Raw genomic sequence first — 17,808 nt, forward strand, 5'->3', positions numbered from 1 at the left:
CGCTGGATGCAGCAAGGCAGCTGATTTATTACCGAGGGGCTGGGTGGTAGTGCCGTTGTGTGTGCAGGTCTGAGTGTGTGCTTTAGTGTGTATGTGTGGGTGCACATTTCTATTGGTCCATGTAGCGCCTGGAGCTGTGGATGCGACCATTCCTCCAGTCATAAAATGACATTTAGCAGGCAGGAGCTTTGTGAGTGAGTCTTCGAGTGCAAGAGTGTGTTTACAGTGCTGGTGGCTGAGGTGAGCCAAAAAGCATCAGCTTTATGTGGTGTGTGTGTGTGTTTAGGTTAGAGAAGCAAGGGTGCAGCAAAGGCAAAGATCCCACACAATGCAAGGACGAGTGCAGAGCAGCGCTGATGGCAGGCAGTGCAGGTAAAGGGAGGACCCTGACGGTAGGGTGGAGGACGGGTTCAGGACCGTAGGAGGACGAGGAGGAAAGAGCAAGAGGACAAAAAGAGGCAAGTGCAAAAGAGGGGAGATCATGGCTGTCATGCAGTGAGCTATAGCATATGCTGTAGCGCAAAACTGAGTGGTGCGGCAGGGGGAGGACAAGCATCACTGCACAAGGGAGGGGGATAGGGGGAAGAGAGTGAGTGAGAGAGGAGGGGGAGGCAATCAGTTCAGCATCTCTCCTCAAGGAGAGAGGTAGCGGGACAGGTCCGGGAGAAGGCTGTCACCCTCCCACATGCAGTTAAGGACACGCCGATGACCAGCCAGGTGTAGAGGTCAAAAAGGAAACGGGAGAGGGACGAGGGTTTGGTGCTACCCCCTGCTGACTGGAAGGTTCCCAAGAGTGCAAGCAGGTCTAGGGAGGAAGAAGCGTAAGAGGAAACAGAAGAGACAATCTCCCAGAACCAGGTTCTTCTGACAGCTTGGCCACTTTTCCATCACCATGGGGGAATGGACCATTTTGGAGAGGCTGCTGGAGGCAGCTGTCCAACAGCACTCTACCATGATCGGAAGGTAAGACATTGATTCGAGTTTGCAGGTACAGGTTTTCTTTGTTTTTTGTGTACTGTTCATCTGGCTCATTTTATTTATCCAGTGTTTTGTTTTTGTTTTTTATTTCGTGTATACAAGTTTATGGCTTTCCTATAGAAACCTCCCCTTCTCAGGCTCGTTCCAGTGCTCTCCTCTGTTCTACAGTCCCCCACAGTCATCACTGCCTCCCCATCCGTTCCTCCTCCCTGCTCTCCTCACCCTTACACACTCATCATTAGTTAAGGGATAAACTAATTGCACATAATCAATAACAGGCTTTACGTGGCATTATGGTTAATTCTGAGAGGCTCCTGTGTTGATACTACCTAATAGCCTAGCTATTGATAGATAGAGCTCGATGCTGTTGGCCATAGACCAATAGGACAGAAGGAGAGGGGAGTGGGAGTGAGAGGAGAGCAGAGTTGAGGAAGATGAAAGGATGGTGAGCAAGCAGGTGTCGAAGGTAAAATCAAAGGGGAAGTAAATGTTTCTGACCTCTGTCTGAACTTGAGATTGAAAATCAAAAAACAAGAATCATGTTTGTTAATTTTGCTCATGTGAGCAGACCCTGATTTGCACCATAGTCAAAGTCCGACTCAATTATTTCTCATATTTTGTGTGAGAATGGGTTGTGGCGGAGGGTTGAACAGATGAGCTTTTAGTTTGATTAGCAGTGGAGACATGCCATGGAGACATGCTGCAAAATCTGTGTGAAAAATACACTCCACATCATCTCTGTGTGATTAATTCAATCCAGAAGTGGAATTTTCAGCCCATTAAACACGATCTAATTATAACAAAGGGACACATATGTTGAAAAGTCAAAGTCAAAGTGGTGCAGCCTGAGAAACCCAGTGAAGGAATGAAAATTGGCCAAGGCCTGTAAAGCCTATACAGTATTGTGTTCTTGGCTCTAAGCCATCGGGGGAATATCCTTAAAATTCAGCCACACTGCAACAGCATCAGAGCGACAGAGATGATGTGAGCCACACTACACCAAAACGTTTGTTAATAGGGGATCTGAAACCATCCAAATGGAGATTTTCCCTTCAACCAAGAGCTGCACCAAGTAATTTCAATGAGTTCTCATTATTGTATTGAAAATGCCTTGATCAGTGAATTTCACTGGTCTAGTTAAAAAGAAAACTTGCATACATTGGATCATGATTTAAAGATGCATTAAGTAGTATTTAATCACAATTAATTTTAGTAAGCTGAATCCCTCATTCCTTATCGCCATTACTAACAATCTCTACGCAGTTCTCAGTCATTTTCAGCTCATTGTTCTGGTTTTGTCGCTCTGAAAAACAAATATTGTTGGCTTGTGTGTGACTACACGTAACTTCACTGAATGGAGAAGCTAAAACACGCTAATTGCTAACTGCCCTGTAGAAAATGACTGAGTGAAATTATCTGGTGAAGAAAAATTAACATTTATCAAGCCAAAAAGAATCAGATATTTTTCTCATGAGCTGAAGGACCAAACAGGGGCTCAATGCCAGTGAATATTGGAATTACATTCAACAGGTGGCCAGAAAAAGGAGACGAAAGGGATGTCCGTGTTGCTCTGTTTCTGCTGGATTTGTAAGTAGGCAACTGTTTGATAACATGTGAGCCATAACAACTTCATCAGCTAATCGCTAACTGTTGTGAACTTGTTCTGGAGTCTTTCTGCCCCCTAGTGGTCAAAAATTCCTCAATGCAGCTTTAAAATCCAGTCCTGGCAGCTGAATCAGTAATACCCTGTGAGCATAGGGTACAAAAATGCTCAAGATTATTCTTTGGAGATTCGGTGACTCTAAGTCAGTTTTCCAGAGGCACAGAAGCAACTCTCAATTTGTCTGCTACCTCTCCGCAAAGTAGGAGTGAATACTCTGATGGTGAAATGGTCTCATTTTATGCCTAATTTAAGCTAATTGTTGATCATGTACTTCACTGGCTGAACTTCTGAAAAAAAGCTTCTTTGAATTCTTCTGATATATTGAGTGAAATGAGTTGGCTTATTCTAGAATAATCCTCTATGCTCTTCATATGAAAGAATTTGCTAGATTAATGACCTGCTGCGTCAAATGTTGATGGCATAATGTTTTAGAGTGAAATCGTAATGTGAGTGACATTAGATATGTGTTAGCAGACTGAGTGAAATGATCAGTAAATTATCCCTGCGTGTTTTGACTTCCCTCAGACTGTGTTTGTTCCACAAGGCTCACTAGGGCATTGCCTGTAACTTTAGCTGCCCTCTAATGAGGCCACCCCACCCCTTAGTGTGCTTGTATTTGTTTCTGCGAGTAAAGAAAAATTGCCTATGGAATAATTTGTATTTTGTGACCATTTTAGGCCTTAATTTCTGTTCCTCTTTGCAAAGTTCATTTTAGTATTTCTCCTTGTTCACTAGCTTGTTTTAAGGATATAAAAACATAATTATTTGCAGTTTGGTGGACAGAGAAACCTCAGGTTGGGGTGCAAACACTTGTTATGTGGTCTGGGTCTTTAGACAGGCATCTTTAGACTGTTGACATTCCTAGATAATCTTGGCAATAACATAAAAATGATTAAAATGAAGACATGATTCCCAATATTAAGCATGTGTTTGCATGGTCAGGAAATTAAGACACTTTATATTCAAATTATTGGAATGATGACTTTGGATGTACCAGCAAGTTGGAGAATTGTTCACCACTGGCACGTTTTGTGCCATATAGATGCCTCCTAGACTGTTAATGAGCAACCCCACACTAAATTACATATGGAGACAAAATTGTTGCACTGACCTCTATGGGTTGAAAGGTTCAAGTCTGTTGGACCACTGACCACAGCCAACAGCACAGTTGGGCGTGGTCAGGTATGGTCTTTTGCACTTCTGAACACAACCAACTGTAGCAATTTAGCATTGCACTGTAGTGCATTGTGAAGTCTTGTACTTCACAGGGCGAGTGGCCAGAGCATGCCGCAACTGCTAGATACCATCACATGTAGGATGAGTATGTAGTTCTTTGTCAGAGTTTGCATGTGTGCACCTGCAGTTCAAAGGATGTGGTTCCAAAGTACAGAGCAGTGATGTCTCCCCATGGCTGAGAAGTCTCCCCTGCATCAAAACTTTGGAACATAGATGCATGTCAGTCATCTCTTTTAGTGCCAACCCTCTCTTTTGTAAAACGACGATGTCCTTACTCTAATTAGACATGTCAGATAGCATTATCATTATTCTAGATTGTCTATGATAGCTACAATTAAGGTGTTTCTTAATTGTAGGATTTAAGCTAACTTATGCCCCAGCATAGGACAGCTAATTAGTCAAGATATATACTTTGGGTTTTTTTTACAGAAACAAATAACTCAGTGGCATAGGTTAGCTTAATTATGGTCTTTAAAAGAGAGAGACAATTGGGATTGACTTCTGTGCCTCTGACTAACCACAGGTTGCTTTCATATAATGAATCATATAAAGATCCATGTATATTGGTATTGCCATGTGCTTGACTTCTAACTGGGAAATGTACATTATGTGCATGGATAACCAATGACTGTAATCATGATCACACAATGAAAACAATCATTGTCTAGGCTGCATTAACCCCATTCTCTTGGCCCCATTTATTGTGTATCTATATTAATAACCCTGGGGTATTCAGACTTTGTTAATTGACAGTTCAGAATTGCCTTACTGCAAACTTAAATCACTATTTGCATTTCTGTTCTTTACATTTCTGCTCAGGTCTACAGATATATTTAAGCTTTCCCCTAGGGGATCAATACAGGATTCTGATGTACTGTGTCTGATCAACTTGATCAAACGTTGTTGTGTCTCTTGTATGCATCAACAAAACCAATAAACCTTTTCTTTCTTGATATGCTGATGATACAATGGTGTATTTACACATCTTATGACACTAGCAGCCTTGACAATGTTTGCTGTTGTCTTTATTTACTGTAATTTTATTCACACAATGAGGAAACACACACACATCAAATTACAACTCATAGAAATTTATCAGGATTTCAACTAATGTTAAATTGTTCAATGGAAATTCGGTACGTGTAGTGTAGTACTTAACAAAGGGATAACCAAATCTTGTTTCTAGAAAATAGGGTATTCATTTATAATTCACCTTCTTCGTTATTCTTGCTTACTGTCCTCACACAATGTCAAACAATTGAATGTGGAAGGTACCTACCACAGGACACACCGTCATGTGTATCTGCTCTATTGGTTTTTCCATGTGATATATCACCTTCATTCTTGAAAAATTGTCACGTTTTCCTTAAGTGTCTCACACTGCCATAAATACTGTATATAGTCCAATTAAATCTAGAAGTATTATAATTCTATTATGCATATTACTCTACTTGAGGGCAATACAATGTATCATATTCATATGTGGTACTTTAAAATACTGCATAATTTTCCTTTATGCATCATGTATAAATTGTCGTCCCCTTCTAGTGTTCAAATGCTTTGCAGACCACAGGTGTGCATGTATGTGTGTCGTACAAAACAAAGTGCATTTTACCATGAAAATATTAAGCCATTGGATTTAAGTTGCACACCCTCTACACCTTGGAAGGATGTAAGAAAGTGTGTTGATGCATCTCCTTCAACACTGCAATGCTGCAGTGAGGTCAGTGGGAAAGATAAGTAGAGCGAAAAAAGTGGCAGAGATAATGGAGGAGAAGAGCAATCTGAGGCAGATAAAATCATAAAGGTTACCGAGTGGAAGCAAAGAGATGATGTGAGCTTCAGAGGCAGAACAAAAAGAGGTGAAGTAGGAGAGGAAGGAGGAAGGAGGAAGGAAAAGGAAGGAAGGGAAGTTTTCCCGCTGCAGAGGTTCAGTGCTGAGAATTCACGTACTGTACTTCCTTGGGGGTTGGAGACTGACCCTGCTTGGGAATCAGTCTGCATCCACACATAAAAACCTCAGCATGTGTCCTCTGCATTGATGAGGATTTTTAGATTTCACGTGTGTGAATGTGATGCTCTTACTGTAGCACTTGTGAAAGATGCTGCCATAGTGAAGGGAAAAACATGCAATATTTACCATCTATGCAGACAGAGCAGTGCAGGTTTGGCTGACTAAACAGCATCATTCAGGAGCAGCAGGCTTTGTTGATGAAGCAAATGAACTCAACTTTTACATTATTACACTGCATATTGCTTTTGAATTGGAAGAATTGATCTTATGGGACTATACTGTAATTGCATTAATATATTATTCATATTGTAAATTCCATAACTCTTCCCTTGAGCCTTAGAAATACATAAAATCTTTATCAGTACTACTGGGTCCTTGTTACATCCTGCTTCAAACCAGTGATGTATTGTAATTGTCAGTGTTTGTGTATTTGTCTGTTCGTTCGTTAGTCCACCAAATATTTGCAACCATTGCAGATAAGAAGATGATACAAAAAGCAGATTACTTGGGTGGCAAAGGGGATGGAAATGAGATGATGACCTTGACCTTGAGAAAACAAGGACAAGGTCAAATTTCAAATTTTGTACACTCAGGAACCGAACAAGGTAGAAAGACAAGGGAGAAGGCCAATGTGAGTAAAGCTAGTGCTTTGATCTACCTATGCACTAGCTTTGTTTTATTGTTAAAGTTTTGACCTTTCAGGGAAGGTCAAAGCTATGCACTTGTCAGGTACTACTTTCAGGGTACCCTGACCTACCCTTTGCAGGATATTGCAGTCTCTGACTGCCTTGGTTCTTGTTGCAAGTTGCAAGTGATACTCATTAAAAATGCATCTAGATATTACCCTCTCTTCAATGTAATGGATGAGGTGGTAAAATAATATAAACTGCATTAGCGTACTTAATATTAATATTAAAAAGTTGCATGAACAGTACTGAAAGTTATGATGAAACTATGTGTATCTGTGCCAACATTATCATTTGGTGTTTTTTAAAACAAGGCAACGGTTTTATTTTTTGCCCTGAGGATGTTCACTCTTTCTGGTGCACATATTTGTGCTCCCTTTTCACTTTCCCTAAATAGGTCAGGATTTAAGAGGTACCCTCTTGTGACAAGGGCAAAAATACTTTGAAATTCTTTAGCTGAGGACTTCCTAGTTAACAGCGAACCAAGATATGTTTCATGTATCATAAATGAAAAGAATCTTGGATGAAATCTATACCCCCTATGGAGAAAAATAATAAAGAAAAATAATGTAAGTAGCATTTCAGTATTTGACAGCATTAGTAATCCACTATCCTGTAGTGCAGAGCAGGCCTGTCTTTCAAATTAAACTATTTTTGTGTACATCTAGCATTGCCATTAGATTATTTGTACAGCAATCCCTGATGTTGAAAGCCATTGATCATTCTGTTCGACAGGGGGATTTTGCCAGTAAAGCTGAGCTCAGCTCTCTTTCAGACTGGGCTATTATTCATTTCAGCACACATTGATGGTGTGTATGAGCTTTAGTGGCCGTGTAATGTTTCCCTATACATGGCCTAAATGGTCTTTATTTGAATGATTTTATTGAACACGTTAGAATTCCCTTATTAGGTGAGGATTTCAGAACTTGCAGCCTGTTTAAGATACAACACCATTCATCTCCCCTGGACACGTTTTTAGTGCAGTGTATGCTTGCAGTAAACAAGCAAGAGAGTCAAATACACTTATGAAGAAAATTATAAGGAGAAAAATTAAGAGTACAGTGCGTCCTCGTTCCTCGTGGTTAATGCATTCCAGGAACCACAAGCAATTAACAAATTCTGTGATAGAGCGACAAACTATTTCTCTTATTATTTATTGTAATTTAAACGTTTATGAACCCTCCCATACTAATATTAAACCACCTTCTATCTGTATTACCTTTTCCCACACTCTGATAGACTGTTTAAAGCACTTTTATGTCTCACGGAAGTCCGAGATTCACAGAATGGAGTGCACTTCCAGATGCGGTCAGTCAACAGAATGCGCGTACGGTATCACGTGACTTTCTATCAAAAATCTGCGATGAGGTGAAGTTGCAAGCGTTGATGCACGAATGCGCGAGGGCGCACTGTAAACAGAAGTTGAGAGAAGGGACCAGAAGAAAAATTACAATTTCTCTCTGTATTTTTAAATTACATCAGTTAATTAATTTCAGTATGTTTTTGATAACGCTGAGTTTTACTCAGTATTACTTATTGGCGATAGTGATTTTAAAATAAGGGAAATGCAGGATCCAGTTATGTGAATGTAAATGAGTATTTGAGGTTATAGTGTTGCTGTTGCTGGGCTTGCGCTAGGAGGCAGTATGACTAAGCCACTGTGGCTCAGTGTAAAAGAATTGAGTAAGCCACAAAAAGCCACATTCTGTCTCTAAGACAGCGGCGCAGCGCGGCGCGCCAATGAGCATTGGAAAGAGAGAGAGAAAAAAGGGCAAGAGCAAGAGAAAAAGTTTGTTTTCTTATGTTATCGCTTGGGGATTTTCACGAGTCCAAAAAAGTTGTAAGGTTTAGCTTTTTTTTCCTAAAAATAAGAACGCCACAGTTGCTACACAGACTAAAAACCTTGTAACCACTCTGGAATTTACTTCGCCTATGCCTATGGCGTAGTGGTGATCGGCTAGCGCAAGCCCAGTCTTGTTCTTTATTAAGAGGAGAAAAAAGCCGGGCACATGCCAAATCAATTTGAAAATTTGATTAGCCCAGTGGTAGAAACATGAACAATCCTCCACACGGTTAGAAGTAGGACTTGTGTACTCATATCATGCCAAATATTTTCCAAAAATGTCAGCAGTAAAACTAATTATATGTAACGAAAAACTATGCTTAACATTTCATTTTGCGTCCTGTCACCATTAGTCCGAGTGACATTTGTACTAACTGTAATTCTGCTGCTATGAGTGTCTTAAATTGTGCAGTCATTTCATGTCAGAGGTGGACATTTCTGTCCTGCTTTAAACTAAATTGACTCAACATACAGTAGGGAGACAATATAGGGAGATGTTCTGAATGTAATTCTTAATTTTATCCTTATTTTTATCTTTATTCTTATTCTTACATAAATACATGAAGACATAAATTAATAATACATTTTTTTTCATCTCTTCTGGAGGAAATATCAACTATTCAGTTGAATGACCGGTTTAGAAATGAAAGAAAGACACATTTAGATCTTTACAGTTTGTTCATCATTGTGATGAAATATTTGCTCAATCCGATGCTAAAGGATACAGCCATTCCTTGATCGCCGCTTACTCTTCCCTTTCAGAATTAATGGCAAATCACAGAAGCTGATAAAGAAATTGTATTTCTTGACAGGCATCATTCAAAAGTCAGTTGTGATGTCATTCTACGTCTTTACACTTGTCTACCATTGAACTTGACCAGGTTGTCAAGTTGCTCTACTTGACAACCTGGTCAAGTAGAGCAATATCTCAACCATTGAATGGTATGATGGAGGAGGTGTAGTCATGTCAGTCCCATGTGCTTCTGCTTATTTGGTAGCTATCTGGGCAAGTAATAAATGCGGAAAATAACCGTTTGAATCCCCTTGTATTTATAGATTTACATCACACTTACTCCAATCTATCAATCTATGTTAATCATGGCTCTTAAAAGCCTAGATTATATAACTTGTAAACTTGTCAATAAATGAGCAGTACTTCTGAGAGGCATATCACATTGTCAGTGAGGTTTGCCATGTAATTCCATTTAACCACAAACGAGAGATGATTAAATGCTTCCTATAACGCTTACAGCACTTCACCCGAAGAACTGAGGAAATTCTTCCAAATCCTGGCATCCTAATTGAATCAACATAAATTCAGATAAATATGTGAGCGATTTTGTCAGCAGCTACAATGTCTGCAAAATCAGTGGAGTTAAAGGTACCAAGGAAAATCTTGACAGCCATACAAAAATGATTTGACTTAAATTATTGGGTCCAGCTCATCACTCCTCAGTAAATCAGAATGTAGTGCAGCCAAAAGAGGAACTTCTCTTTGCAAGGAAACATTTATTCTGAAGATTCACCAATAAAACCAGTGTTTTAAAGTCTACTTTGTGAGATACTTTGTGTTTTACTTTGAATTTAAACCCCATCACTCCTACGATTTATTCATATTTGTGCTGATGATGGAAAGCCCGGCGTTGACCCAAATACTAAACAGCTTCTTGAAGATTGAATGAACCCAGAATCAAAGATAAACACTCCTACCATTCATTTTAACATTTTTAACAATGAAGGTTATTCAAAGAGATTCTTTTGCTCAGGGTTGATGAGTTGCTGATTTCAAATGGAGATAAAAAGACTGTTTTTAGGCGATGGGGCAATTTCAAACAACATAAAGACAAATTTAGGATGGCTGCACGTGCAAAGCACCGTATCACCACCATGCAGAGTTACAGAATGTAAAACAGCAACATTCAGCTTTGGACAGCTGTTTACACAAATAGTTCTGCTTAAGATAACAATCACATAGTTTTTTTCATCAACATAGCATAGCATTTGTACTATTTTAATTTTAAGGTGTCATCATAACTCATATCTTGTTAAAACTGAGGTATAATTGAAGTCATTAACTGTCGAGTGTCCCTCAATTAACTGTCCCTGTTTCCTCCTTTATTCCTGAAAAGCAGCTGGAAGCCATTGAGTTGTTGACTGAGTGAGGGAGATAGGCTAATTACACTTCTGCACATGCTTAGATGCGCAAAGGAAATTTACAGAAAGCCCTTTATGATCTTTGTCTCACATCACAAATATATCAGAGGCCTATTTTAAACTAAGTCATCTATTATACTTGCAGTTAAATGTCAGTTCACAGCTGAAGGCACAGTATTTTGAATTCTATTAATGTATTCTCCACCAAGACTCTCACTGGGACCTCAGGCGATCCTGCTCGCCTGCCTGATACGTGGGCAAGATCTTAAACTATCAAAACAGTTTCAGAGAGGAACAGTGGATGAGGGGTGGGAGAAAAGAAATATCTGCACTCTGATAATTAAGCTGCCTAATTTATATGCCTGGTAAGGTCTTCATTCATTATGTGCTGCCTCCAGCAATCAGTGGAGCGTATTATTGAGTGTGCGGGCAGGAAGAATATTTTTAACCAGGTTCAGCAGGGTATGCCGCACTTAAGTAAAACTGTCTTTGTCCTTATACGTGCAGATGTGGACCTTTAGGCCTATGTGTTTGTTCATATACTGTAAAGGGTCATTTATATTCATAATGTGTGTATCTGTGTGTAAAGTGTGTTTGTTTACCAATCCATCTGCTGTTGGGCTTTTGGCAATTGCTGTCCCTGGAGGCTGTCGGCAGCAGCTGCTGTATGAATGAATGTATGTGGGCATGTGCGTGTGCAAATGCGTGTGTGTGTGTGTGTGTGTGTGTGTGTGTGTGAGAGAGAGAGAGAGAGAGAGAGGAAGAGAGAAGAGAGAGAGAGAGAGAGAGAGAGAGAGAGCGAGAGAGAGAGAGAGAGAGAGAGAGAGAGAGAGAGAGAGAGAGAGAGAGAGAGAGAGAGAGAGAGAGAGACAGCCTCTGGCAAATACTGAGCCAGCATGTCCAGTCCACACCAGCTGAAGAACACCTACTGTGTACCATACACACAATCTCACAGGTCAATCAACTGCACACAGAGCACTTTGTAAGCATGATGTCCTTGTTGTTGACATTGTTAGATTATCTATGCACAGAAAAGCATCTGTAGGTGAATGAGCCTTAGAAACTGGAGAAGAACTTTCACGTGTCAGCCCAGTCCAGAGATACAGAAACATTAATTTCCTGTCAAATCTCTGCTGGAGTGTTTGAGATATAAAAAGTCTTTGATTAGTTTCACTTGAAGGAAGGTCTTTAGGAAAGTTGGCACACTAAATGAAGTGATCAGTGGTGACTGGTATGGATATTTAGAAGTGCAGTATAGAGTGTGCATCCTCTTAATAAACTGACTGAAAAGTGATTTTTTCTTTTTACACCAGTTTGTCCTCAGGTTCTGTTGCTAATGTATTTTTTCATCATTAATATTCTGCAGATTCAGGCCTCTGGGACGTCCAGGCCCAATCTGCACTGACAGGCAGTATTGGCTCATTTCTAGCTTGGCTTAAAACACCGATGTTTGCAGATAACCGTAGTTCACTGCTTTCTGCCAATGCAGCAATCTGACCTGTGCTGATTATCCTGTTATCAAGCAACAGTGTACACACATATAGACACAAATGCCCACACAAGTCTGCAAATACACACACAGCCCAACACTCAATACTTTCCGTGTCTTGGAATTTATTAACATTATAATAAATTACCGAACAGAAAAATGTAGAAGAATATCTGCAGTAAATTACAAAATGAATTTGTCCACTGAGGGAAGTCCATATAGTCTCTGCTGACATTTCTTCAAAAGGGCACTTAAAAGCTAAAATTGTTGCATTTTAGAAGGATATAGAAGATTAATCCCATGTTGTCCAAATCCTTTACATTTGATGTGGACATAATGCATTTCCTTCAAATGCACTATGAAGGAAATACAGTAGTGCATTTGGCGGTTAGTTACTTGTAGATGCATTTAAATGGATGTTTGCAAGGCAACCTATATTTCTTTGTGTTGGTGGCAGATTGCACATGTTGTTAAACCCCACGGTCACAATCATTCATACAAATGATATTAGGCGAATTAGATTTATATATATCTATATTTATAATAATCTTTGTATACTGGCTGTCTAGTGCCCATTTGATGAAGTAAAATGTCACATTTTGGACTATATGAAGCTTCACTGACCCAACAATGAATTGTGTAGAAACTAGAGAGAAGACAAATCGTCCACTCACCCTTGGTGCATTTACCATACAGGCTCTTTGTTTTGTGTCTCTGGACCTGCTTTATTTATAGACATGCTAAGAAAGCTAGTTGATTTAAACGGTCAACAATGCATAGACTACCAATGATAAGGGAATAAAATGTGTCATGTTAAACGTAAAGAGACAGCATAATAGTTGACCTTTTTCATTTGTGTCACTTTTTTTTTGTTATCACAACATTTTACAGGCTGTTATTCATCCCTGTTGCTGTTGTATTTCGGATTCTATCAAACTCACAAAATAATAATTTGTCTTACAGCTCTGTTTGTCAAAAACAGAAAGGAACATACATGTTGATATAAGGTAGTTTAAGATATGCTAAACACAGACAGAAATGAAATGCATAGACAGTGGATAAAAATAAACCAGGAGCTGGACTCTTCAGGGTGCAGGCTGCCACTAAAATGTAAAGAAGAGCTTGTTTCCAGTTCATTGCAAACTGGTTAATCTGAGGTGCTTTATGCATTTTAATTCTGCAGAGATTTCGTACACCATCTGTTAATGTTAAAATATAAACCATCTGTCAGATTTGAACTGTAAAATTGGAGGTTGAGAGAAATGTGACTAAGAACAAAGACTCGTCCAGCCCATTAGCCTCTGTCCCTGCAGAGAAATGTGGATGCCAGGCAGACTTGGTGACATTTAGGTAATGCTATTAAGATCTCCTCACGTTTCATTTATGCTTGCGTGAGGAGAGACAGCCCTTAAAGAGTCAGAAACTGAATGCAGATCTATTACATTCTAATTTTGACACTGACATATAAGCTACATTAAATAAATAAGCAGCATTCACCTCATATTTTCCTCTCAGTGAGCAGACAATACTTTCTAGTGCAGAGAACCGTCAATATCAACCCCTTGGCCAAAACCGCTGTGTTATTCAAGATAGATAGATAGATAGATAGATAGATATATACTTTAATGATCCCGAGGGAAATTCAGGAAAAGGCAAGGCAAATGCATCAGACATAGCAACGTCTGAATATTTCATAAACGGCCAGCCCAACCTGCATGTAACCCCCAACGGACCAAAGGCGCAAAAAAGCTTTGTTGTGTCATATTTGTGGACTTGCTGAAAGTCAGTGTAGCATATACAATACACTCACAGCTGCTCTGAGAGCTGACGACTGGACACGCTTGCCATTTTGCACAAGTTATGCACATGAATGACTTGCTCTTTGTCTGTGTCCTCGTGTCAGTCACATAAAATGACACAAAGGCATGCACTCACAGGTGTAGTGGGAACAGTCCTGCAGTGGCACGCTGCTCTATTTTAGGTCTGTCTGATGCTAACATTTGCATACCCTTTACCTCAACTAATTTCATGAGATGTTTCCTCGATTGCCTCATTAAGACATTTTTTTTAACTTCACAAGAAAATACAAATTTGGTTTTTTGTTCAGTACATTTATTCACAATTAAATGTTAGCTGTTCTTCAGTAACCTTGGTGTCGTCACCCCTCTTCCCACCCCTGAAATCAGCCTCCTGATCCTAACTTCTGATTATTTTGTAGGTTGCTGTGGTAACCTGCCATGTAAGCTAGGTGTGGGCATTTTTGAAACTTCATTAAAGGATACACTGTGGACTTGTTAAAATAAAATGTTGGAACAAAGACTACATTTCATGTGCATACATAACTCTCATAGGCCCTGTATTATCTAACATCACCTGCGCTGAACCCTGCTGTCATCCTGCCATTTATCTCGGTTCTCCTGTCCCATCTGATGCCAACTCCCTACCATCTCTGTCCCTTAAGTGGACTTGAGTGGCTGTCTTGTGCTTTGAAACAAGTGTGTTTTAAATAATTGGCTTGTCCATGCACGAGTGTGCATGTCTACTACACTGAGGAATAAATACCAGGGAGCCCCGTGATGTACAGGCTTTCCTCAGTCATTAGAAAAAGCTGACAGTACGCCTCCAAAACCCTAGTCCTCCTCCACAATGCTCATGCTGCATCGACACCACATCTTGAAAAGCAGTAGCGCTCCTCTTTAGATCTTCTGGGAACCACTCTCTCTGTAGCAATGCATCAATGATACTCAAAGGGGAAGTTCTGATAGTTTGTAGAAGATGCAACACACATATAAGGTTGAGCAAAAACAGTCAGCTGGACTTGCTTAAGATTTGTTGAAGCACATCTTTGTTGAAGTAAATCTGTAGAAGCAAATCTTGCTTATGAGTTGTTTTGACCTGGATGACTGAGAGCCTACACAGACATCCTACATGTATATTTCTGTGTATACATTCCACAACCAAGTAACTAATCAGCACTAATGCCATTGCTCTCGAAACAGATGCAGTCCTTAAAGCTTTGCAGCTGTAACCTTAGCTGACCCATAATATGATGACAACGCTGAGGTTTCAATGAAGTATGATGGAACAGAATAGAAAGCATGAAATGACATTATCACAAACAATGTGTTTTACTAAAGTCATTTCACATGTGGTCAGACGTTCTTGTACGATTTCTATTCCGTTCTGAAGTGAAAGTGACTGTTAAATCACCTGTGTCACTGGACACGATTGTTGAGCTCATGTGCATTTGCTATCTAGAGCAAAGCTCTACCGTCCTGCGGCATTATTTGTCACAGAACAGTGACTGATAAACACACACATTCATGCATGAACATACTCGCGACCACACACTCGTGTACACACGTGCACAAGGAGGGAGATCTTACCTGGCTGCTGTGAAATTCCTGAAGGGTACAAGGTGAATGTAGACAAAGCAACATGAAATGACAAGTTAGATCATGTTAAACCACGACTTAAAATCAATTTATACAAATATATTTCCCGGATCGTTCCGCATTTGCTCCTTATTAACTGATATTCTCTGTGTCTGTTTTACCCCCCCCCCCATTCCTGCTATCCTCTCTTTCTATCTCTCTGCAGAATCCTGTTGACAGTGGTGGTGATTTTCCGTATTCTAATCGTAGGCATTGTGGGTGAGAAGGTGTATGAAGATGAGCAAATCATGTTCATCTGTAACACCATGCAGCCCGGCTGCAACCAGGCCTGTTACGACAAGGCCTTCCCAATCTCGCACATCCGTTACTGGGTCTTTCAGATCATCCTGGTGTGTACGCCGAGCCTGTGCTTCATCACCTATTCTGTTCACCAGTCGGCCAAAGCACGGGACAGAAGCTACTCCCTCCTGCATCCTTACATGGATCACCACAGTCATGGTCACCATGGTCGCCATCATGACCATCATGCTCGCAAACTCCATTCTCGCAACATTAACGGCATCCTAGTGCACCCTGACAGCAGCAAGGAGGATCACGACTGCCTGGAGGTCAAGGAGATCCCCAATGGACCCAGGGGACTCCCTCCAACACACAAGAGTGCCAAAGTACGACGGCAGGAAGGTATCTCCCGTTTCTACGTCATCCAGGTCGTATTCCGGAATGCATTGGAGATTGGCTTCTTGGCTGGCCAATACTTCCTGTACGGCTTCAATGTCCCGGGGATGTTTGAGTGCGATCGCTACCCTTGTGTGAAGGAAGTGGAGTGTTACGTGTCTCGTCCCACAGAAAAGACCGTGTTTCTGGTCTTTATGTTTGCAGTGAGTGGCATATGTGTGCTGCTCAACCTGGCTGAGCTCAACCACCTTGGCTGGAGGAAGATAAAGACAGCCATCCGAGGGGTGCAGGCCCGAAGGAAGTCCATCTGTGAAGTGCGCAAAAAGGATGTTTCACACCTGTCCCAGGCTCCAAACCTTGGCAGAACCCAGTCTAGTGAGTCAGCCTATGTCTGACAGAGGCTCCTCTGCCTGGGGGCTCGAGGACCTCTTAAATTTTGGAAAAGAGCTTCTCCCTGGCTCAGGACTCCCAATCATTAGGGCAAAGAAACTCTCCACTGCATTATTATTCAGGAGTACAGACTGTTTAGTCATAATGAAGCAGAAGTCTCAAAGTCTTTGTAGCTTCAAAAGACGAGAGTCACCTTCAGTAAAGGGCATTTGTATTGCTGTAGCCTAAGAAAGCTTTCACTTGAAGCTTACATGATGGAGAGTTCTGCTCTGCCTAGGTGACACTAGGTGCCTTTAAAGAAACATTGAGATAAAACTGAGCAATTACATTAAAATACTATATAGTCTGAAGTTTAATTATCTTTCTTCATTTTAACTTTGCTGTAGGTCAGAAATAATCCCCTTATTTTCCATTTATGTGTGCATATGCAAGAGCCTAAGAGTGTGCATGCATACGCATGTCAGGGGAAAAAAAAGCCAATGTCTGACTTGAATCAGAAAATCGAATGCTATGCTAATCTGAACTACTGAGAGAAAGATCATGCTTCTCATTGTCCATACTCATTGAGTGAAGTCAATAGATGGACAAGTAAGCACCTTTTTAAAAATGAAACAAAAAAGTAAAAAACAAAACCAACAGCACTATGACTATTATCTTAAAATGGTGCGTGTTGTCATTGTACCATGTTTTTTATTTTTATTTTTTAAAAATGCAACTAATCTTCACTTTCTTAGTTGTATAAAGTGCTAGTCATACAACAGACTGAGATCACCTTGGAGCCTTTGTTCAAAGTGAAAAATCTGGTGCACTGAAGATTAGTTAGATTTAGCTAGTGTTATTCACTCAGAAAGGTTTATCAGTGTTTCCACTTTTTCAAGTAAGCGGGAAAGGATTATTGCATTCACAGATATTTAAATGTGTCACCTTAATTTTATTCACATGCAGATTTGGTGCCATATATCAAAGTTAATGTACATATTTGAGATGTAATAATTACACATAGATACGCGTAGCCTTTTCCCTGTGCGCTATAGATGGGCTTCACTTGGATGGGGTTTATGGGTTTGGGTGGTAATGATGATTAAACATAGGCTGCAAGCTTTAATAATATGTATTAATAATGTGCTCTTTGATAACTCCCTAAAGGAGATATGTCCTGAAAAATGTTTCCCCTTATGGACTTTGAAAAAGGCATGTTACTGAAGCATTAATAGAATGGATAGATTATAAAATGCAACTTGAGAAGAGACTTTTATTTATTTGCATCCTGCTCCTGTTCAATGTA

The 17,808-nt window shown here is 40.2% G+C and overlaps 1 protein-coding gene across 1 annotated transcript; it reads left to right on the plus strand.

Annotated features, from left to right (window-relative positions):
- The first annotated feature begins 892 nt into the window (after positions 1 to 892).
- Positions 893 to 16,993, plus strand: LOC137606524 (gap junction delta-2 protein-like). Its single transcript, XM_068331800.1, has 3 exons — positions 893 to 963; positions 2,509 to 2,565; positions 15,664 to 16,993. Exons 1-3 carry the CDS (start codon positions 893 to 895, stop codon positions 16,526 to 16,528), a joined length of 993 nt encoding a protein of 330 aa, XP_068187901.1. The 3' UTR covers positions 16,529 to 16,993.
- The last annotated feature ends 815 nt before the right edge of the window (positions 16,994 to 17,808 follow it).

This window comes from Antennarius striatus, chromosome 13 (assembly GCF_040054535.1).
Source record: "Antennarius striatus isolate MH-2024 chromosome 13, ASM4005453v1, whole genome shotgun sequence".
Taxonomy (NCBI): Eukaryota; Metazoa; Chordata; class Actinopteri; order Lophiiformes; family Antennariidae; genus Antennarius; species Antennarius striatus.

What these genes read in the sequence shown, in the direction of transcription:
- LOC137606524 (XM_068331800.1), top strand. Translation starts at nt 893, where the DNA reads ATGGGGGAATGGACCATTTTGGAGAGGCTGCTGGAGGCAGCTGTCCAA. An exon ending in CACTCTACCATGATCGGAAG is followed by an intron (nt 964 to 2,508) that starts GTAAGACATTGA and finishes TACATTCAACAG; the next exon opens with GTGGCCAGAAAAAGGAGACG. An exon ending in GCTCTGTTTCTGCTGGATTT is followed by an intron (nt 2,566 to 15,663) that starts GTAAGTAGGCAA and finishes ATCTCTCTGCAG; the next exon opens with AATCCTGTTGACAGTGGTGG.